This window comes from Callithrix jacchus, chromosome 18 (assembly GCF_049354715.1).
Source record: "Callithrix jacchus isolate 240 chromosome 18, calJac240_pri, whole genome shotgun sequence".
NCBI lineage: Eukaryota > Metazoa > Chordata > Mammalia > Primates > Cebidae > Callithrix > Callithrix jacchus.
The window spans coordinates 50267717-50290486 of record NC_133519.1 but is presented as its reverse complement, the minus strand read 5'-3'; the positions used below and the strand labels follow the sequence as shown (position 1 = coordinate 50290486).

The following is a 22770-nucleotide window of genomic DNA, read 5'->3' as shown; positions in this document are numbered from 1 at the left end:
TATTGCCATCACCGAGTGGCTTAGACAACCCTGTCAGCAGCAAGCGCCCATTTTCTAAGCCATGGTGAAACACTGGCTTTTTTCTTTTAATTACGGGTGTAAGCCCCAATCATTTATATTGGGTCTGGACCAATGGCCTCATTTTAAGAGGATCTATTCGGGCGCTTATTTCATCCACGCAAAAGTTGTCTAACACGAAGCTGGAAACATGTCAGGCGCACTTCGATTCTGTTTTAGACGGTCGTGCTTTTTCTCCTCGTTTCCCCAGCACGTGGACCGCCACCCTCACGCCCCGCTTCCACGCGCCTGGGAGCCTCTCGGAGCGTCCCCAAGCGTAAAAGAAGCCGGAGGCGGGGCTTGGGTGAGCCCGGAGGTGGGCAGAGGAGCCGCCGGCCCGCGACCCAGGTGTACCCGTGGGCGGGACTCGCTGGAATCCGCGCTCCGGGGCCGCCCTGGGAGGACGCGCTCGGCTGCGTGGGGGTGACCGGCGGCGGCGCGGGCAGCCCGGGGGGCGGGGCCGAGGGCGGGCCCCCAGGTCTGCGGTGCGGGGTCCCCGGGCGCGCCGCGGCGCCGGGATCTGATCATGCTCCTGCGCCGCGCGGCGCTGGCTGGGACGCGGCTGGTTCGGAGCAGGAGCGGCCGGGCTGGCTGGCTTGACGGGGCGGCGGGAGCGGCGGCCTCTGGGTACGGGCCCGGGGGCGGGAGCGGCCGGCGTGGCGCGCAGGCCTCGCGGGGGAAGCGGTGGGCGAGGCGGGCTCGCGCGGGGGCCCGAGTCCTGAGACGCGGAAGGGCGCCCTCGGCGGCGGTGCGGCTTCGGGAGCCGGTGACCCGGGTGAAGATGCGGGGCTCGCGTTCGCAGAGACCGTCCCCTGTGAATGGCTGGGTACAGTACCAGACGCGCTCCTCACCGGAGTTTCACTTAAAAAGCCAAGGATTCCCCACGTGTGTCCCGAGACTGCCCAGGACACAGAGAAACGCGACAGTTTCCCGTGTTGCTACATTCCGAGGGGCCCCGCAAGCGCGTTTGCTCAACTCGGCCACCGTCCTGCCGGAAGCCCGGGCGGCGCTCCTGCGGCCTCGAGGACAGGGCTGCGGCTGAGGGGCTGCGGGGCTGCGGGGCTGCGGCTGAGGGGCTGCGGGGTTGCGGGGCTGCGGCTGAGGGGCTGCGGGGTTGCGGGGCTGCGGCTGAGGGGCTGCGGGGCTGCGGGGCTGCGGCTGAGGGGCTGAGGGGCTGCGGGGCTGCGGCTGAGGGAGCTGCGGGGTTGCGGGGCTGCGGCTGCGGGGCTGCGGGGCTGCGGCTGAGGGGTTGAGGGGTTGCGGGGCTGCGGCTGAGGGGCTGCGGGGCTGCGGCTGAGGGGTTGAGGGGTTGCGGGGCTGCGGCTGAGGGAGCTGCGGGGTTGCGGGGCTGCGGCTGAGCGGGCTGCGGGGCTGAGGGGCTGCGGCTGAGGGGGCTGCGGGGCTGCTGCTGAGGGGCTGAGGGGGCTGCGGGGCTGCGGCTGAGCGGGCTGCGGGGCTGCGGGGCTGCGGCTGAGGGGGCTGCGGGGCTGCTGCTGAGGGGCTGAGGGGTTGCGGGGCTGCGGCTGAGGGGCTGCGGGGCTGCGGGGCTGCGGCTGAGGGGCTGCGGGGCTGCGGGGCTGCGGCTGAGGGGTTGCGGGGCTGCTGCTGAGGGGCTGAGGGGTTGCGGGGCTGCGGCTGAGGGGGCTGCGGGGCTGCTGCTGAGGGGCTGAGGGGTTGCGGGGCTGCGGCTGAGGGGTTGCGGGGCTGCTGCTGAGGGGCTGAGGGGTTGCGGGGCTGCGGCTGAGGGGGCTGCGGGGCTGCTGCTGAGGGGCTGAGGGGTTGCGGGGCTGCGGCTGAGGGGCTGCGGGGCTGCGGCTGAGGGGGCTGCGGGGCTGAGGGGCTGCGGGGCTGCGGCTGAGGGGTTGCGGGGCTGCGGCTGAGGGGCTGCGGGGCTGCGGGGCTGCGGCTGAGGGGTTGCGGGGCTGCTGCTGAGGGGCTGAGGGGTTGCGGGGCTGCGGCTGAGGGGGCTGCGGGGCTGCTGCTGAGGGGCTGAGGGGTTGCGGGGCTGCGGCTGAGGGGCTGCGGGGCTGCGGCTGAGGGGGCTGCGGGGCTGAGGGGCTGCGGGGCTCCGGCTGAGGGGTTGCGGGGCTGCGGCTGAGGGGCTGCGGGGCTGCGGGGGCTGCTGCCCCCGGCTAGGCCGGGGATGCTGATTTCCTGGCGCCTCCTCCTCTGGAATAGCCGCGGGCTCGGGACCCGCAGTGGAAGGGACCCGCGGCTGTGCTGCCCACGCCCGCGCGGCAAGTCCCCGACTGTCCTGGCGGGTCGCCTGGCCGGAGAGTCTCTCCGAGTCTGCTTGATCGGGAAACGACCCGTTCTGCAAGGCTGACTCTCCCGACTAGCAGGAGCGCCCCCTGAAGGCCGCGATCACGGTTGAGTGTCTGACGGCTGGAGGCCCCGCAGCCTGTGCTTTCGGCGCATCCCCAGGGATGGCGCTTGGCCCGCTTAGCGGAAGTGGGCACTTCGTCACTGTGGCATGCCCAGGTCTTCATCCGCGTGGGGCGCAAGTGCTTCTAGTGCACTTCCTTCCTCCGTGCTCCTTTTCACAGTTCTCGACGGGTTATATATACCAGGGTCAACTAGGAATTGAAGGGAAAGGGTGCCTTCCAGAACCTCTTTTACTGGGCGGGGAGGGTGTAATATTTCAGAATGCACCTCCTCCCTCCTGTCACTACCCGAGAAAACATTGTCCTGTGTTCTGTTGGCGCTCCTGCTTCAGAGTCAGTGCCGTAGTACATGGTGTGGGAATGACGTTTTAAGTGCTGGACCTGAGATGCAGAGGGCTTGTTTTCTTAGTTGCTAGATAGACCAAATGCAGCTTGCTCATTTATCCCACCACTGCTCCTCCTTAGGTCTGCTCCAGCGCTGCCTGACCTTTTCTGATGTAGGCTTTACAAACTCACTTCCTTTTGTCTTAAAAGCTTCACCTTCCTCTCCTAGCTCGCTCTCCTAACCCCTTCCTGAGTTAAACCCAGAGGGTTTTTTGTTGTTGTTGTTTTTTGTTTTTGGCGCGGGTGGTGGTGGTGGTGGTGGTGGTGGTTGGGGTGGGGGTGATGTGCTTTAAAGGATTCCTTGCTAATCTATTGGGAAGCAAGCAGTAATAGATTGTAAACATCGTGTAGGTTGTGATGTTTAGTTCCTGTCTCTCTTCTTTGCTATAAGTGAACACACTGATGTTAGTTGTACCTCCTCACTAAGGGTGCACATATCACAGTATTCCCCCTAACGCGTGGTGGACACGTTCCGAGACCTCAGTGGACGCCTAAAACCTCGGATAGTGCTGAACTTACACATGCCGTTTTTCCTGTACATACATGCCTATGATTAAGTTTAACTTATAAATCAGGCAAAGTAAGAGCCTAACAGCAATAATGAAAGAACAGTCATGTAAATAACAAAATACTCTTTCAAGGAATCCCTGGCTGAATCTTCTCATAGGCCCAGTGCTTTTTGTCATAACACAGTGCTGTCTGTTGGAACACGTTTTCTCTTTTCGTCTCCACAAATTTAATAACCTTTCTGTCTCCACTAAGCACTTACACACTGGCTGTAACTTGCAGTTTGAGGTGCGACATACATCAAAACCACCATGAATTTCTTTTTACTTCCTTACAGTTGCGCTGATAGACAATCCATCTTACCATAGATCTTAGGAAGCTCAGCATGTGATTAGTTTTTTCTTAAGTGGAGAACTTCTCATCCTTTCACTCAGAGAAGCACATTAGGGCTTCTCTTTGACATATCTGAATTGCCAGCATCACAGCTTTAGAGGTTTGAGGCCATTACTTATTTATTTTTGTGGTGGAGTTTCAGTCTTCTTGGGGCCATCATTAAGTAAAATAAGGGTTATTTGAACACAAGAATCACCACGCCGTGGCAGTCGATCTGGTCACCAAGGCAGCTGCTGACTAAAGGGTGGGGAGCTTAAACAGTCCATATGCTGGACAATGGGAGGATTCGCACCCTGGCTGGGAGGAAGCTAGATGGCTCAAGATTTTATCATGCTACTTAGAACTTAAAACGTATGAACTGTTTTCTTCTGGAATTTTCCATATAATATTTTTATACCACAGCTGACCATGGATAACTGAAATGGTGGTTGAGGGTGGATACTGCGTAGGGCAGCTGTTCCTTATCCAATGATGAGATGTTCTGGAAAAAGCTATTTAGAGTGGATTCACTTAAAACAAGACTAATATTTCAGGCCAGGCACAGTGGCTCACTTCAGTAATCCCAGCACTTTGGGAGGCAGACATAAGTGGATCATCTGAGGTTAGGAGTTCGAGACCAGCCTGGCCAGCATGGTGAAATCCTGCCTCTACTAAAAATACAAAAAATTAGCTGGGTGTGGTGGTGTACGCCTATAGTCCCAGCTCTTGGGAGTCTGGGGCAGGAGAATTGCTTGAACCCAGGAAGTGGAGGTTGCAGTGAGCCGAGATCATGCCACTGCACTCCAGGCTGGGTGACAGAGCAAGACTCCATCTCAAAAGAAAAAAGAAGAAAAAAAAAGACTAATAGATCATGCTATCCAATTTAAAAAGTTTTGCTTGGGACCTTTGCAAAAATTAAACATTATAAAAAGTAGCTTACTTTTATATTTAAGAACATTTAAATTTTAAATGTACCCCCAATGAATGCAGTATTGATTTGAAGGCAGAATATTTGAGTTTTATAACATAATCCTAAGGATAATAGTTATTTAAATATTTGAAGTTTCAAAAATTCTACTCTTCAGATATTTGAGTAATTCTCTTTTGAAGCATCTATTATATCTCATAATCTTGTTGTAAAATTTGTAATTTTACTCTGCAGTTTGAATCATGGTCTTTGATATTGTTCCAACAGTGCAGTAGGGTCTGGTTGACCAAGATGAGTGAATGGAGAAGGAAAGGTTCCAGCGATAAACAGATTTGATGATGATAAACTGGTTGAGTTTTTTTTTATAAGTGATAATTTTTCCTGACAATGAATGCTTCCTTTTACATTCCTTTTACAAGTTCCCAACAGCTAGTTTTCGGGTAATAAATACTGAGATAATGACAGGTCCTGTATTCAGGAAATAGTAGTAGTAATGTCACCCGCTGTTGAGCATTTACTGTGTGGAAGGCACTGTTCTGCTTTCTGCATATGAATTCATTTAATCTGCACAAAATCATTTGATAGGTGCAAGTGATTATTGTTCCTGCTTTGCAGACTAGGAAATTTGGAGTTACGGAGTATGTGGCCCATTGTGGTCGAGATACCCTAGCTTCCTTAAAAATCTTTGCAGGTTCCTTGCTTCACGGAGAGTTCATAGAGTTTGGGCATGTTTTATTAAAAAAGTAGAAATGAGGCTGGGCGCGGTGGCTCACGCCTATAATCCCAGCACTTTGGGAGGCCAAGGCGGGTGAATCACGAGGTCAAGAGATCGAGACCATCCTGGTCAACAAGGTGAAACCCCGTCTCTACTAAAAATACAAAAATTAGCTGGGCACGGTGGCGCGTGCCTGTAATCCCAGCTACTCAGGAGGCTGAGGCAGGAGAATTGCCTGAACCCAGGAGGCGGAGGTTGCGGTGAGCCGAGATCGCGCCATTGCACTCCAGCCTGGGTAACAACAGCGAAACTCCGTCTCAAAAAAAAAAAAAGTAGAAACTAATTTTAAGCTCAGGTCATAGGGTGTAGGATGGAATATTTGAAATTTTTTGGTCATAAATAACAATGTGTCAAGCTTTAAACACAGTAAATATGATTTTATCAAATAAGGGCATTGGGAAGCTAGTTAGATAAGCACACAGGTCTTTTTGGTTTTAGAGAAACAAATACTTTGTAAATTGACATTTTGTACTGATGAGTAAATTTTTTTTTCTATTTTATAAGTTTGGCTATATTTGTGTGTTAGATTTTTAATGCTTAATAAACTACATTGTCCTTTGAAATGCCTTTTAGGATGGAGAGCAACACATCCTCATCTTTGGAGAATTTAGCAACGGCACCTGTGAACCAGATCCAAGTGAGTGACGCGGGAGACGATGGAAAACTTTTCTCTGTGGAAAAATAATTGTCCCTTACATACTTAATATGCTTATCCAATATCCAAGCTTGAGATAGTTCAGCAAATGAACTAAGAAATTAATATTTATTTTAAAATCTGCTGTAAAATTATCCCTGTGACTAAGAAGTCCAAGATCATTTTGGTAATCAAAATGTATGAGGTTTATTCTTAATGAAGTCTCTACTCCCTCTAAGTTGGATAATGCGGTTGGCTGCTCCTTTTCATCATACCCACCTGAGGTCCAGTGCTGACACCAGTCAAGCTGCCCTTAGCTGGGGATCCTATTTGATTTTGGCCTGGGTTAACAGTTCTCTTCGTTAGTACAGAACCGAGTGAGTATCCAGTAGTTATTTTATAAACCGTCCTCTCAGGGATACTGTATACTCTTCTTTTCCTCTTTCTTTTTTTTTGAGATGGAGTTTCGCTCTTGTTACCCAGACTGGAGTGCAATGGCGTGATCTTGGCTCACCACAACCTCCACCTCCTGGGTTCAAGCAATTCTCCTGCCTCAGCCTCCCGAGTAGCTGGGACTACAGGCGTGCACCACCATGCCCAGCTAATTTTTGTATTTTTAGTAGAGAAGGGGTTTCACCATGTTGACCAGGATGGTCTTGATCTCTTGACCTTGTGATCCACCCGCCTCGGCCTCCCCAAGTGCTGGGATTATAGGCATGAGCCACCGCGCCCAGCCTCTTTTCCTCTTTCTTTTACTGAGAAGCTTTGTTAATTCTGCCTTAGAAAATCTCTTACATGCATGTTTTTCTTCCGTTGCAGACTATAAGACATACCCATTATTTCCTCTCTTGCTTAGCACCCACTACTGCCACAAACAAAAAATCTCTGCCTTTACTTGATTTGTCTAATCTCCTAGCTGTTGACTCTAACGTTAATGCTCAAACCCTATTGGGAAGGAATTGCTCTTTTTTTTTTTGAGGCAGATCTTGCTCTGTCACCCAGGCGGGCATGCAGTGGTGCAATCTGAGCTCACTGCAACCTTGGCCTCCTGGGTTCAAGCAATTCTCCTGCCTCAGCTTCCCTAGTAGCTGCGGATTACAGGTGCCCGCCACCACACGCAACTAATTTTTGTATTTTAGTAGACAGAGTTTCACCATATTGGCTAGGACGGTCTCACACTCTTGACCTCAAGCAAATTACCTGCGTTAGCCTCCCAAAGTGCTGGGAATTCAGGCATGAGCCACCATGCCTGGCCTGAATTGCCTCCTTTAAATTAAAAATCCAACATTATGCAATATATAGTAAGGGCAAGCTTAATAAAAATTGGGAAGAGGGTTCTAGATACCCTGACACTGTCATCTTTAGTTTCAGCTCACTTTGGAATCTCTTCATCAGTGTCTAAATACATGTAAGAGCCCACGAAGCTCATCTCTCCCTACATGATGGTGTCGGTGTGTTTGTAACGTGAGGCCACGTGGTGGAGGGAAGAGCACTGGCTTTGGTGCTGTGACAAGGCTGGGTCAAATCCCAGTATCGTGACCCACTCAGCCTTAGTTTTGTCCTCCGTAAGATGAATTTGTTAATACATCTCTGGTATGGCAGGCCCTTCCTGGGATGAACTTTGATATTAAATATTATGAGTAAACAGAAGGGAAGCATAAACATCGACCAATTTGCAGATAGCTGAACTAAAACTCAGGACCCTTCTGACACCCAAGGGTGATAGAGCTCCTGAAGCATGGACCTTATACTTTCTGGTTTTTGGCCTTCATCTTGAAGGTGCTGCTCCCTACCCGCCACAGAAAACACCCTCAACAGGCCGGCACAGTGGCTCATGTCTGTAATCCCAGCACTTTGGAAGGCCAAGGCAGGTGGATTACTTGAGCCTAGGAGTTCAACACCAGTTTGGGCAACATGGTGAAACCCTGTCTCTACAAAAAGATCCAGGTGTGGTGACACATGTCTGTAGTCCCACACACTTGGCAGGCTGAGGTGGGAACATCACCTGACCTTGGGAGTTTAAGGCTCCAGTGAGCTGAGATTGCACCACTGCGCTCTAGCCTTGGTGACAGAGTGAGACTCTGTCTCAAAAAAACCCAAAAACCTAGACAAATGTCTGGGTGCTATATCTGTCCATTCAAAATCTTCGAAGGACCCAGGCATTCACATGTTTAGAAACAAAAAGGAAAACTTCACAGGCTATGTGGATCCACAGCAGAGTCTCAGAGCCATTGTGGTAAAGGCCTGGAGAGTGGTTTCCAAACCAGGCTAATACAGTCATTATCCAGAGTAGTTTTTAAAAAATATAGTTTTCAACCTGTACCTCAACCTCATTGAATTAGCATTTCTGGGAGTAGCTTTTCCTGAACTAACAGTACAAGAATACCTTAGCAATAGAATAATGATAGCTTTTGTACTATAAAGTTATATAGGAAGGGATAGAAGCAGAGGGTTAAGCCTTACATTTTAAAAAGAAATCATATACCATTCCTTACCATTGAAAGAAGGTAAGGAGTTAACTCCTGAATACCTACTGAATGTTTGAAAAGAAGTACAATGTTTGGGTTTTTTTTTTTTTTTTTTTTCTGAGGCAGAGTCTATCTACTTAATTGTTCCCCAGGCTGGAGTGCAGTGGTGCGATCTTAACTCACTGCAACTTCCACCGCCCAGGTTCAAGCGATTCTCCTGCCTCAGCCTCCCAAGTAGCTGAGATTACAGGCATTTGCCACCATGCCCGGCTACTTTTGTGTTTTTGGTAGAGACCGAGTTTCATCATTTTGGCCCGTCTGGTCTTGAACTCCTGACCTCAAGTGATCTGCCCGCCTTGGCCTCCCACTGTACTGGGATTACAGGTATGAGCCACTGTACCCTGCTGAAAAAGGAGTATAATGGAGTTTAAGTATCTAGACTGTAGAGCCAGATTTGCCTGGGTCTAATCCTAGCTCTTCCATGTATTAGCTGAGAACCATGAAAAAATTGTCGATCTTCCTCTGTACCTCACTGTTGTCATCTGTGAAGTGGGGACAGAAATAGGACCTACCTCAGGATTGTAGTGAGGGTGAAATAACCCAGTGAAAATAAAAGTGTTGAGAATAGTACCGGGCACACAGAAATGTTTGCTGTATAGGAATTGGCTATGATTATTATTTCACGTTATTGCTCTGTGCCAGGCACTTTTTATTTGTTACATCTTTTACCCTAATAACATTGCTTCGAAATGAAAAATACCCTCAATCTATAGATGAGAAAAAATAGATAAGGCTTAGCCTGAGCCCTGGATCATGAGACACCAGATCCATACCCTTCCCATTATATCCTTTGGAAATTTCCATTATTTCCAAAAGGTAATATCTAGAGTTAAAATGATTTCTTTGTGGTTTTATTTCAGGAAACAATTTCCAATAATTGTGTGGTGATTTTCTCAAAAACATCCTGTTCTTACTGTACAATGGCAAAAAAGCTTTTCCATGACATGAATGTTAACTATAAAGTGGTGGAATTGGACCTGCTTGAATATGGAAACCAGTTTCAAGATGCTCTTTTCAAAATGACTGGTGAAAGAACTGTGAGTATATCGTCGGTGGTGCTGTTCGTCTTTAATAGGTTGTGAACTGGATCACCCCGGTGCCTAGACCTTTGTGTTAGGAAAATGAGCCAGGCATTATCTGATGATAGATAAAGCAGCTGAGGATCTAGGAACCAGATTCCTAGAATAGGAAACGGCAGAGTTGATTAATTTTATTTTTATTCTGTATGTGTGTTTTGATTGGAGATGGCAAGTAGTGTTATTTGAATGCTTGTCTATGGATCTTTGAGTTCCTCTTGGAGCTCTTTGCAAGATAAAAGTATTCTTCCTCCCTTTCCTTGGGCAGTACAAGGTTGGTTTTCAATTACTTTTCTAATAGGAGTGCGTTAGTGTTCCATGTTTTTAGATTCTTGAAATTTGCAGATTTTTTCCAAATATGCATAATCAGAAAAATATACAGTGTTGCCACTTTCAAGTTTATTGGAGGAAGTTTATAGTGTACTCTTTCCCTTCAGTAAACACATATAAGAAATAACTAAATATTATTAGTTTATCTTTTACATACCATAGTGATTAGGAAGGGTTTTAGAATCAGATTGTCTTGGATTTTAATCCCAGTCTTATTTACCATCATTGGGATTTTGCTCAGGTTCCTCTGCTTCGTTTTCCTCCAGAATAGGGCTAAAAACAATAGCTACTTTGAAGGATAAAGATTTTAAGATTTTATTTGTGAAAGAACTTAGTGTGTTGCCTGGCTCATAAAAGTGCCCAGAGTTGAAATGTCTACTATGTGAAATGATCTTAGTTTTGATGCTAGAGTGAAGCCTAACTCATCTTTTGTTTGTCCAACAGGTTCCAAGAATATTTGTCAATGGTACCTTTATTGGAGGTGCAACTGACACTCATAGGCTTCATAAAGAAGGAAAATTGCTCCCACTAGTTCATCAGTGTTATTTAAAAAAAAGTAAAAGGAAAGAATTTCAGTGATGTTGATACTAATAAGTTTGCCAATATTCAGTGTCAGTTACTTAAAGTGATAATGCCCAATAATGTCTTTTAAATGTTTGAGTATTGTCTTCCTGAAGAAGATGTAAAAATAATGAAAATAAATTGCAGTGGATACCTCATCTTCCCACTTGCCAATTCTTCAGAGAAAGGGATGTTATTAAAAAAATGAAAGGTTGGATAAGGAAATAATGTATTTTATTAGGAATTTATGTATGAATTTTACAACCAAGAACTAGAAAGTAAGCATTTGGAATTCTTTATTCCCTGTTCAGGAATTAACTTTTTATCTTTGATAGCTTTTTTTTGAGACGGAGTTTCGCTCTTGTTACCCAGGCTGGAGTGCAATGGCGCGATCTCAGCTCACCGCAACCTCCGCCTCCTGGGTTCAGGCAGTTCTCCTGCCTCAGCCTCCTGAGTAGCTGGGATTACAGGCACGCGCCACCGTGCCCAGCTAATTTTTTGTATCTTTAGTGGAGACGGGGTTTCACCATGTTGACCAGGATGGTCTCGATCTCAACCTCGTGATCCACCCGCCTCGGCCTCCCAAAGTGCTGGGATTACAGGCTTGAGCCTCAGCGCCCGGCTTCTTTGATAGCTTTTAAGTGATCAGGACTAATGTATGATTTCTCTTTAAAACTCAAGGCTTTTGCTGATACACTTGGGAACTAGGCAGGGTAATAGAAGTATATTAAAATTTTACTGTGGAATGAAATTTATCTTAGAGAAACTACGTTACTCATTTAATGACTTAATAGTTCCAGGAAACAAAAGTATACCTATGGGCAGAAATTAAAAGGAGACTTCAGCATTGTATGAGGATGAACTTTTGAAAGAGTACAGAAATGTGCTTGGGTTTGCAGGGCATGTTTGCTCATGCCTGTCATTCTAGCACTTAGGGAGGCTGAGGCACAAGGATCACCTGAGCCCAGGAGTTCGAGATCAACCTGGTCTACATAGCAAGACCCCATATTTACAAAAAATCAACAAAAATTAGCCTGGCGTAATGGCACATACCTGGAGTCCTAGCTGCTCAGGAGGCTGAGGCAGGAGGATCTCTGGAGTCCAGGAATTTGAGGTTACAGTGAGTTAAAACTGAGCCACTCTACTCCAGCCTGGGTGACAGAGCAAGACCTTTTCTCTAAAACACACACACACACACACACACACACACACACATACAGGCAAAACATATAAATTTTGGAAAGCAGAACTCTCCACTCAGGTACATTTCGTAGTTTATAAACATACATAGATGAAATGTACTTGCATTAAATTGTGAGGTGGAGAGTTCTGCTTTCCAGAATTTATGTATATTTTAATATATATTAATAAATATATAAATTCTGGAAAGCAGAACTCTCCACCTCAGAATTTAACTCAATGTCCAACAGCCTTTGAACATTTAATGTGTTCAGTACTGTTCAATATTGGGAGTACTATTCAAACTCATTTAAATTCAGCTAAACTTAGCAAACAAGATTTATCCTCCAGAAAGTCTTAATTTACAATAATTGTAGACGTTCGGTACTTCACTAATGAAATCATCTTTCCAGCTTCCTATCAAGAATTTTTTAAGTCCCTACTATACAAAGCATTTTCCTAGGTGATCCCACAGAGTCACATGGGGCAGATTACCAGATGCCGAGAAGAAAAAACCCTTCTTCAGAGGCGGAAGAAAAATTGATTTCAGGAGTGCTTCTGGTTTCTGTCAGGATGGTCCAGAAAATCTGGAACAGTCCTGAAGTATACAGCTGGTGGCTTCCTTGGTCATTTGCCATCAATGATGCTTCTTACCTGGATTTATACTGCCATTAGGAGACCTCTTGATAAATAAGAATTTAGACAAGAATTTCATTCCTATGTGATAATTTAGGTTATAACATTAGAATGGAACAGAGTGGAATGTCTTTAGGTCTTTATTTTGCATTATGTCATGAGAAAGTTCTTGCTATGTTGTAAAATCTTTGTTAGATTCAGGCTTTTGGGGATTTTGAAAAAAAATTTGTTACAGAGTTGAAGAAGTCTATTACCTGAGAAACGTAAAATTGTGTCATAATTGTTCATCATATTACTTCAAAAAATAGAAACACTGACCAGTGGCTCAACTGTGAAAAACAGCTTTACCTTTAGCCTTTTTTTTTTTTAAAGATACAGTCTCGTTCTGTTGCCCAGGCTGGAGTGCAATGGCGTGATCTCAGCTCACTGCAACCTCTGCTTCTGGGTACAAGCAATTCTTGTACCTCAGCCTCCTGAGTAGCTAGGACTACAGGCAAAAGCCACCACATCTGGCTAATTTTTTGTATTTTTAGTTTAGACAGGGTTTTGCCATGTTGGCCAGGCTAGTCTCAAACTCCTGAGCTCAGGTAATCTGTCTGTCAGCCTCCCAAAGTGCTAGGATTACAGGCATGAGCCACTGCGCCTGGCCTGTGAAGAAACGTTTTTCATCAACGCTTCCTAGACTGGTGGGATGGAGGGTGAGAGGCAAGTGGTGGTTGGTTCTTGATTATGTTCAGATCTTGAAAGAATTCAACATCAGGGAGAGAATCTTATCAAAAGCCTCAAAAACTCTAGTGAAGGTAATATGTTATCTGATTTTCACTATGGTTTTATTTAAAAGAGAAGAAATAAACCCTTCTAATACCTGCCTCTTAGTCTTCTGAACTTAAACACTCATTGACTAATAAAAGATTTTTACCTTAGCAAGTTTAGCACTGCATCAGAAAGGAAGCAGATCTCGCCTATTTGTTAAACGCTAAGGGATGAAAGAAAATACAAGAAATCTGACCTCTTTTTGCCATATGGCACATTAAATATCTTAAAAAACAAAACAATAACAAAAAACTTGCCACTCTAAAATGTTTAAAATATTGGACACAATAATACATTTTTAAAAATGCAAGGCTAAGCAGGTTTTTAAAAAGTATAGGCACACTCCAAGGGGAAAACAAAACCAGGAGCAGAATCCAAGCATGTAGGGAAGCACTGAAGCCAGAAGCTCCCTTACTGACAGTGCCAATTGTGGAACCCCAATAGCTTTAGTTTTAACTGTATGCAAGGGGTTGGTTACAAAACTGAAGGTTAAGGGAGAAGGAGTTAGATAGGAGACCACAGCGTAACACCACTAAATCTTCAGTTAAAAAAAAAAATGCATAGGCCGGGCGTGGTGGCTCACACCTTTAATCCCAGCACTTTGGTAGGCGGAGGCGGGTGGATCACGAGGTCAAGAGATCGGGATCATCCTGGTCAACAAGGTGAAATCCCGTCTCTACTAAAAATACAAAAATTAACTGGGCATTGTCATGTGCGCCTGTAGTCCCAGCTATTCGGGAGGCTGAGGCAGGAGAATTGCTTGAACCCAGGAGGCAGAGGTTGCAGTGAGCTGAGATCGCGCCATTGCACTCCAGTCTGGGTAACAACAGTGAGACTCTGTCTCAAAAAAAAAAAAAAAAAAATGCATAACATACTTTCAGAGCATAGCTGATGATTTGTCAAGACAGACAAGGTGTAACCATTTGGTAGGTGACTTAACCTCTCAGAATGTAGGTAATAGCATCTTCCTTTAGGATTTATTTTTTGAGGAATGGGGATAATATATGTAAATCAGAGTGGTTTTTTTTTTTTTTTGAGACGGAGTTTCGCTGTTGTTACCCAGGCTGGAGTGCAATGGCATGTTATCAGCTCACTGCAACCTCCACCTCCTGGGTTCAAGCAATTCTCCTGCCTCAGCCTCCCGAGTAGCTGGGACTACAGGCGCGCACAACCATGCCCAGCTAATTTTTGTATTTTTAGTAGAGACAGGGTTTCACCATGTTGACCAGGCTGGTCTGGATCTCTTGACCTCGTGATCCACCTACCTCGGCCTCCCAAAGTGCTGGGATTATAGGCGTGAGCCACCGTGCCTGGCCCAGAGTGGTTTTTAGTAGACAATACATAGTGGCTATTATTAATCACAATGGTTCAGCTATATGCGGGTTTTCTTGTGGATCCATCAGTGTTTTCCAAGATTCCTAGTACCCAGCCAAGAATTTAAGGAGGCAGGCGAAGCCTCTGGGGCTTCATATTGTCCTGGATATTCATTTCCATTCCTTCTCCCCTTTCCATACCTTACAGCTGGATAAAAGAGAATAGTGACTAAAAAAAACTTGCAATTTTTTTCCTCAGTCCTCATTTTTATGTTTTTTTATTTATATATATTTTTGAGATAGGGTCTACCTCTGTATCCCAGGGAGTACAGTAGCTCTATCATGGCTCACTGCAGCCTTAAACTCCTGGTCTGAAGGGATTAGCCTTCTGAATAGCTACAGCACATGCCACCATGCTCGACTAATTCATTTTAGTTTTTTGTAAATATGGGGGTCTTGCTATGTTGCTCAGCAAGACCCTGAACTCCTGGGCTCAAGCAGTCCTTCTGCTTTAGCCTCCTAAAGTGTTAATAATTACAAGTGTAAGCCACAATGCCCAGCCCTTTATTTTATGTTAAGATCTGAAAGATGAACTGTTTAGTGGAGTCCATTAATATAAAAAACTGGGCCATTTGTTTTTTTCACTTTATCGCTAATCAATTTACATTTTAATTGCCAAAATATCTGTAATGAAAGATGTTGAAAAAAAGGGATCATCTGTGCCTGGATTTTACTGTTTACAAATAAAAAAATTATCATTTGAACATCTTTTAACATCAGGTTTTATTGATAAGATTTAATATTGTTAAAATGTATTAAAGCTAGTATTTATAAAGAAATGCAATTTGTGATTGATCCTTCTCGTACAACTGTTGACTCCATCTTTAAATAGGGTACTGTAAAAATCAACCAAATGTCTTGACATTTTGGTGGATATATTCTGATGTAACTTGCTTTCAGTTACCTACAGTTCAGATCTTAGAACTTTTCAGAAAATTTTTATGGGAATTGAGAGAAAAATTTCTACAAATTGGCACTGAAACAATGTTTTTATTTGCATAGTTGACTTTTTGTGTTTGCATGATAATTTTATCAAAGGCAACTTTGAGTAGATTGTTTCACAAAAGAATCCTATTTTAAAACTTAAGAATTTGTGTTTTGATTAACTCTAATCATCTTGTTATAACTTACTTTAATTAATACATAAAATTAGACACCTTAAAAGGTTGATGTTAATTATCAAAACTTAAATTTTATCTTGTTCAAATACAAAAGATTACTAAAGGCCTTAGATTTTATAAGGCATATTATAACCTTAAAATTTATATTTCTTGAAAGAAATAGAAAGACACTTACTTAATATGCATAGAGTTTATTTGGTACATCTATCAATTTTTACAGTAACTGACCAGCAACAGTTCAGACAGTGTCCACCTGCACTCCATGTCTAAAATGATTGATTTAGTAGGGTATTTTGCAAGACTAGAAAGGAGAGAAAGTCAAGATTTCACAGTATTGGTGAAAACTTTTATCATGAAACAAATGTAATACATTAATATATTCATTCATTCCCTATTAGAAAACAGCAAAATTACATTGTTAGGTGTTATTTACAGTGAAAACTTGGAAGACGGGACAAAGCATCAGTTAGTTTATCAACAGACCTAGGAAGCTCCCGGTCCCCCGCTTCTGGGTCCTTTCCTTGCAAATGAAATAAATTTTACATACCTTTAATTAAAGCACCAACTTGACAATTGAAAGTTTTCTTTCAGTTTTATAACATATTCCTGCTTTGAAAGGCAAAGTGCATGTAAATATGTCAATGTAATTAAACAAATCACTGGCCTGGAAACTTTTTATTGCAATAGTCTTTATGTTTTACTGCTCTATTCACTTCTTGGAATAAATTTGCTTGTAGGCTTGAAACAAAATATTTGCCTTTTGTCTTGAAACAAAATATTTGCCTTTTGTCTTGAAAAATCCCCTTAAAAATTAATCATTTTTGGAACTGTACAACTGCATTTTCATTCATAGTGTTAAATATGCAACTTGGTCCTTGGAGGTCATGTTATAAAGTCCAGCGTGTTGGATAATTTGTTATACAAAACAGTAACAAACCTTAAACTATCACAAAATATTACTGATGTTAACAGTCATGTATGTGTAACACATCAGTGTACCTAGATTTTCCTGTTAATGGATGTTTATATTACCAATGTATAATCAGCTTTTAAAACTTAATACTTAAATTTCCATTCACTATGTAAACCTAAAAGCTCTAAAAGACCCTTTGAGTTCTGTACTTTAGAAACATTAGAACACTATTAAGGCATTATTTAAACAGACCCCAAGGAAAGAAACTAGTATGCCTGAATTACAGAGCAAGTCATATTTTAAGGCAGTCAGAAGGTTCATTTTTTCACTTTAAGGCTCTTGCATACTTAAGTTTATTCTATGTAGACATTATTCTGTGTAATTTAAATATTCATCAAATAGAGAAATCAAAGCCTTTATATAAAGCAAATGGACAGTTTAGAACTAGATTATAGTACTCTACTCCCCACTGGTTTTTATAAAAGATGATTCTTCTATCTCATCCTTTTGGAAATTTCATTATCAGAAGCTGGCAATAAAAGGAAAAACATATAACTCACACACATTACAAAAGTTATGCCCAGTCACACCATACCAAATATACAGTTGATATTCAGAGTAACAGTGCAACAAAAACGCTTTTCCTTGATTGTATAAGATTTTAAATCTAATTTAGCTATGTATGGATTCTACATAGTTCACATTACAAATAAAGCCAAGTTTCAGTATGTTTGTTGATATAATATTCCACCAGTTGTATCTGGTAATGATATGTAAAATTGCAGGGTTTGAATTTCATTCACTGTCCTTACCCACGTATCCATTAAGTGAAACCAGCAGACCTACAGCTAATTTACTATTTCCTTGGTTCAAGCATAGATTCCGATGTCTAAAAGTGCATAAATATAAACATTTTAAAATGAAAAGTTAAGTATCATTTGTGTTCATAAAATTAATATGGTACACGGTATGGCTAAATAAAATAGAAGCAAAGCGAAAAATCTTTTTAGGATGAGCAAGTTAGCTTTTGTATATTTTTGTTGTATATATAAATTCATTCTCCCTGAAAATCATCTTAATTTCTGCAATATAATTTTGTAAGATGTTCTCACCAGTTTGTTTCTTTCTACTACTTTCCAATATAACTTGGTATTTTCAAGGTTTAAGAAAACGTGGCATTTATTATAATTTTATTCAAACAGTATGCTTAAATACACGATTAGTTTTATACATGAAAAATATTACCTTCGAATTAAATTTTAACTTCATAATTTTCAAAAAAGCAAAAGTACCAGTTAAAAAAAAGCCCCTTCTGAATGTTATTTATAAGACTTTTTATGCCACAAGCTATGTATCTCTATATGTGCTCAGTGAAATATTGACAGTGATCTTTATAATTATGAAATACAAGGATTGAGAAACCTATTTTGTGAAGAAATAATCAGTTAATTATTTTTCTAAGAGTACTTATATAGTAAACACTTAGATTTTCAACATAGCTAGATAAGATTTATAATTACAAACAAAGGCTTAATAACTGATCTTAAAGGGCAACAGAATTTTTGCAAACATCTAATATAAAAGTTACATAATACAATTTGATTTGGGGAAGAGACTGAATCAATCTATTTAATATTCCAAGAAGCCTTGCCTATTACTAAGTTGAAAAAAAAATATGATCTTATACTTGTATGAACCAAAAAACAATCTGCAAAAGGTTCATCCCAAACCTATATGCAGGTGACTTTGCTGTCGTCCATTTTATTATCCAGATAGAGAAGGACTAGAGAAAAAGAGGACAGAAATGTAAGAAAGGAATTTTAAAAGAAAAAAAAAGGTAGAAAAGTAATCTTCCAACAAATAAGAGATGAGGAAACAGACATCAAGGAAACACTAAATAAAATCCATACAGTAAATACAATTAATTTCATAGATTAAGCTGTCATTTTTTTTTCATATTCTTTCTTGTGCATGTTTACGCTGATGCCATATGACATTTCTCCAGAGGGGATATTGCCTTAACAATGACTTCAAACCTGTGGTATGTAAGACTAGAATTTTTCATTTTTGATTACCTACTAACATCATACATACCTAATAGCATTGGTTACCAATAAATTTGTTTGTGGCTACAATAGGTCAAAGTGAAAGAGGCCCAACACAACATTACAATGGTTTAGCCTTTAGTTATTGTTTAGGTATAGCTTTACTGTACTTTTAAAGGTGTTTCTCACTTAATTGTAAGACCTTCAAATTTACTCAAGAATTCTACCTTATCTTTCCAAAATAATTTCACATTGTTTCTATAAAACCTAGTAAATAAGAAAAAAAAAATCCCTGTGAAAATGGTATTTTACTATTTGTAGGTTTACTGGTTACTTTAAAAGATTAAGAGAATGTTTGCTGACTGTGTGCAGTGGCTCGTGCCTCTAATCCCAGCACTTTAGGAGGCTGAGGCAGGAGGATCCCTTGAGCCCAGGAGTTTGACACCAGCCTGGGCAATGTAGTGAGACACTGTCTCTACAAAAATTAAAAAAAAAAAAAAAAGCCAGCATGATAGTGCACACCTGTGGTCCTGGCTACTTGGGAGGATCACTTGAGCCTGGGAGGTCAAGGCTGCAGTGAGCCGTGATCATGCCACTCCAGCCTGGGTGACAGAGTGAGAGCCTGTCTCAAAAAAAAAAAGTTTCTTAACAGCATTTCCTCACTTAGAGTATGAACTTGTTTTTCTAGATCTATCCAAGAAGATCTTAGACCTGAAATATATTTTTTCTCTTTCTTCAATAGAGAATAATGATTTCTTGGGTAATACTTTAGCTGTGAAAATTTTCCTTCTAAATTTTTCCACCCTGAACAGGAACGTTTTAAAAAATTATTGGGCCTATTGAGCTATTTTTCTAAAACATATCTTTCAAAACACATATTAACAGGAGTGTTTTTAACTAAAAACGAAAAAAGAATTCTAACTTGTATTGTGAGCCTTCTTCCCAGTTTCAATTTTTATGTAAATATTAAATCACTGATTATTCTATGATCTAAGCACAGATATGTTACTTTTTAAAGATAAAAAAAATCAAATCACTTAGGTTAAATTGGTTGTCTACAGTCACACAGTAAATTAGATAAAAGCAAAGGAGTTTCCAAAGGGTAACACTAAATTCCATTCACCAGCATCTCGCCTTACTAACACCCTCATAAAATAGATACTAAATAATTTAAGTATTAATAAATGGAATTTCCAAGAACTTTCAACTAATAAAGGGTGGGACTATAAGATTAGTTTGTTTTGCTAATTACAACTATATCCTGGAACTATTTACATATTACCTAGGAAATAAAGTTTGTTTATTCTTATAGGGTTGTTTTTAAAAGCAGTATCTTCCCAAATATTAATTTAACAGTGATCCTAAAAGTAGAATTCAGGAAATAAAAAACTTGTTTATCACATCAGTACATTTTATTCATAATGAGGTAAAGTTTTTACTTTTTTCTCTATATATGTAGATATATATAGCAACACAGGTTAATTGGGCTTAAGGATTACTATGAATTACAAAATTGTACATGTTCCCATTCTATTTGTCTACTCCTAAAGCAATCATATATATACACTATTTCCTAATAACCAAATAAGGTGAAAGTCTTAAAAAATTCTTTTTTATCCTTTACTCTTCTGAGATCATGTGTTCCCATGTTGTGAGGAAATAAATTCTGGCATAGGAATGAAGAGAACAAGATTTCTAGGTCATAGTACTTGAGAATCACATTCTGTGTTGGACCTCAGCTCTCTAACAAAAATTTAAAAATTAGCTTTTAGGTTTTAAGGTTTCTTTCGGCTCTAATGTGCCATGATGTGAAAAGTTACCTTCTGTGGTAGCTTCTCCTACTTTTTTCTTTTGTAAATGTTACCATAGTCCATTTAATTAGACCTACCTAAACACTTCAAAAAGGTCATATCCATCTAGTCTTGTATCCTTGATGGATTTAATATTAACTCATAGATATATTTGTCTAAAAGCATTATGGAAATAGTAGGTAATACATTTTTGTGCTATATTTAACTGAAGGTAACACATTTTTGTACTATAACATTTCTATTAGGAATAAAATGATCATGTTATAATTTTTAAGATCTTGGGTTTAAAAGAATTCAAGAACTATTATATAATTGTTAGATTCTTTAAACTTTAAATTCAATCTGAACATAATATTTTAATGTATCAAAAGTAGCTAATATGTTCAGTTCAATGCTTGACAGAGGGTTAAAAACGTGAGCAATATCAGAAGCAATGCATATCTGAGTGGGGATGGGGGTGCTATGAGCTTTGCTCACCAAAAATATCTCCGGTAAATCACCCTTAAAAACTGCTACCAGTCGCCTTGAAGGAATGAGTACGTATCAGAACTAGCATTAATATATCAAATACATTTGAAAGGAACATTTTCTTATTCTCAGAGCCCAAATTTCACATAAAACAGAAGAAAATATGTACAGAAATCCTCATACTACTGAAGTCCCCCTGTTCCAAAAAACATAAAACCTCTACCCCTAAGCACCTAAAAGGCTATAATTTACATTAACTACAGTTTAACTTTTCACATAACAGCCTGAAGGATCTTACAAACCCTCAGTAAATCTTCAACTCATATTTAGCGAACGAGTATGCAGACAAGTTTCATGTGTAAGCTATCTTAGACGACCATAATAAAATTATAAGCAAAGATAATGGGATTTCAACAGATTACTTTAATGTTAAACCTCACAATGAAGGATACTTTCTCAAGAAAATAATGCACTTTACTGTAATGAAAAGTTTAATACATACAAATAATATTGAAAACAAAATTCCTAGTGACTGGTTAGCTGGTCATATGCTACTCAAAAACTGTCTTTCAAATCTAATGGACATAGATTGCCTTATTATTTCTTTACATTATCAAAGAATATTCTGCCACAAAATGAATAATGGGCAGAGAGGCCAGGTATACAATTTAAAAATATTGACTAAACAACTAGTTAAAACTAATTTAAACAATTTTTATTTTAAAAATAAGGAAAAAGCTAATTTGGTTATAGTTGAGATTTTAATTGCTATACTTTGTGCATGAGGGAGTTAAGCGCTTGAAACATTTTACATTATTTTCACTTAAGATTATTAAAAAAGTGTGAGACTACATCTGGCTATGTTATAATTCAGAGGAAAAGCATTATCAAGTCACACCCCTTGCAGCAATAAAATATAACAAAGCAAAAAAAAAGCAAACCAAATAGAATTCCTCAGCTAACACAAACTTTAGTTTATTCTTAGAGGTTGCCATGATGTTTCTGATTAATGGTAACATATTCTACAAGTGCAAATAAAATATCAGAAATATCTTTTTCATTGAATAAGAAAGCTGTTATTTCTGTTACCTTAGAAAACTCTGAAAGGAATTTGTAAAACTCATTCATAATTTAACCAAATGTCTTAGTTTTTTTTTTTTACCCCCTTTGTATAAAAGTTACAGATGAGTTTCATATTCCATCACAGTTACATGGTCTAGTGCATTTCAGAGTATTTGGACATTATCAAAGCTGTCCTTTCCCAATGAAAACATTTAAGAAAACATTAAGCACTTTGAAACAAGTGACATGATGTGGAATTACACTTTTTGCTCTTACCTCTTTTAAGTACACATGTATTATTTAACAAAGGAAAACTATTTTACAGTTTCTATTAATAAAAAGTTCTCTGTTAGCTAGAGGAAACTACAGTATCCTGAAGCTATTTCCCCAAGAGCTAGTTTAGTAGATAGACCTTTGGGCCCATCTTATTTTTCGTTCATTTTTTTTGGAAAGGTAACTTTCCATTGAGCACATACTATACCATCGTCGTTCATTTGATGGGGATTTGCTGGGAAGTAGCTGTGTATTTTTAAGTGAGATCACCGATGGCAATGGATCTCTGGTTTGTGCTGCTCCTTATGGTTAAATCACATCTAACGTGAAATTTCGAATTACATCCAGAGCTCCAGTATCAAAGCCACACATATCCAACATGCCCCTATCATCTGGGTCTGCAATGGTAAAACCATTTGATGCCATTCCACAAACAATCAATTTAGCTGGAATATCCATTTTCTGTAGAAAAGACCAAAATACATATTAAAAACATAGGTAAGGAAAGGCAAAATACTTCCACAATCAAAACACTTTAAC

General features: G+C 41.2%; 2 protein-coding genes across 10 annotated transcripts in view; one reads left to right on the top strand and one right to left on the bottom strand.

Moving 5' to 3' along the window:
* The first annotated feature begins 334 nt into the window (after positions 1 to 334).
* GLRX2 (glutaredoxin 2) lies at positions 335 to 16408 on the top strand. Of its 7 annotated transcripts, none has more exons than XM_035279307.3 (4): positions 335 to 361; positions 5981 to 6044; positions 9430 to 9606; positions 10420 to 16408. In XM_035279307.3, exons 2-4 carry the CDS (start codon positions 5982 to 5984, stop codon positions 10552 to 10554), a joined length of 375 nt encoding a protein of 124 aa, XP_035135198.2. In that variant the 5' UTR covers positions 335 to 361; position 5981; the 3' UTR covers positions 10555 to 16408. The 7 variants fall into 7 exon arrangements, with proteins under 7 accessions (XP_035135198.2, XP_035135197.2, XP_054103722.2 ...); XM_035279306.3 differs by having other exon boundaries at positions 347 to 373; XM_054247747.2 differs by having other exon boundaries at positions 347 to 480.
* Positions 15834 to 22770, bottom strand: part of RO60 (Ro60, Y RNA binding protein) — a 29455-nt gene continuing 22518 nt past the window's right edge. For all 3 annotated transcript variants that reach the window (XM_008985121.5, XM_008985119.5, XM_078355153.1), the window contains exon 9: positions 15834 to 22692. In XM_008985121.5, coding sequence (XP_008983369.1) covers positions 22540 to 22692 — 153 coding nt within the window. In that variant the 3' untranslated portion in view covers positions 15834 to 22539. The remainder of the gene's footprint in view (positions 22693 to 22770) is intronic.

Coding starts and splice junctions, on each gene's coding strand:
- GLRX2 (XM_002760458.7), top strand. CDS start 584: ATGCTCCTGCGCCGCGCGGCGCTGGCTGGGACGCGGCTGGTTCGGAGC. Junction 685..5,980: donor GCGGGAGCGGCGGCCTCTGG/GTACGGGCCCGG, acceptor AATGCCTTTTAG/GATGGAGAGCAACACATCCT. Junction 9,607..10,419: donor AAATGACTGGTGAAAGAACT/GTGAGTATATCG, acceptor TTTGTCCAACAG/GTTCCAAGAATATTTGTCAA.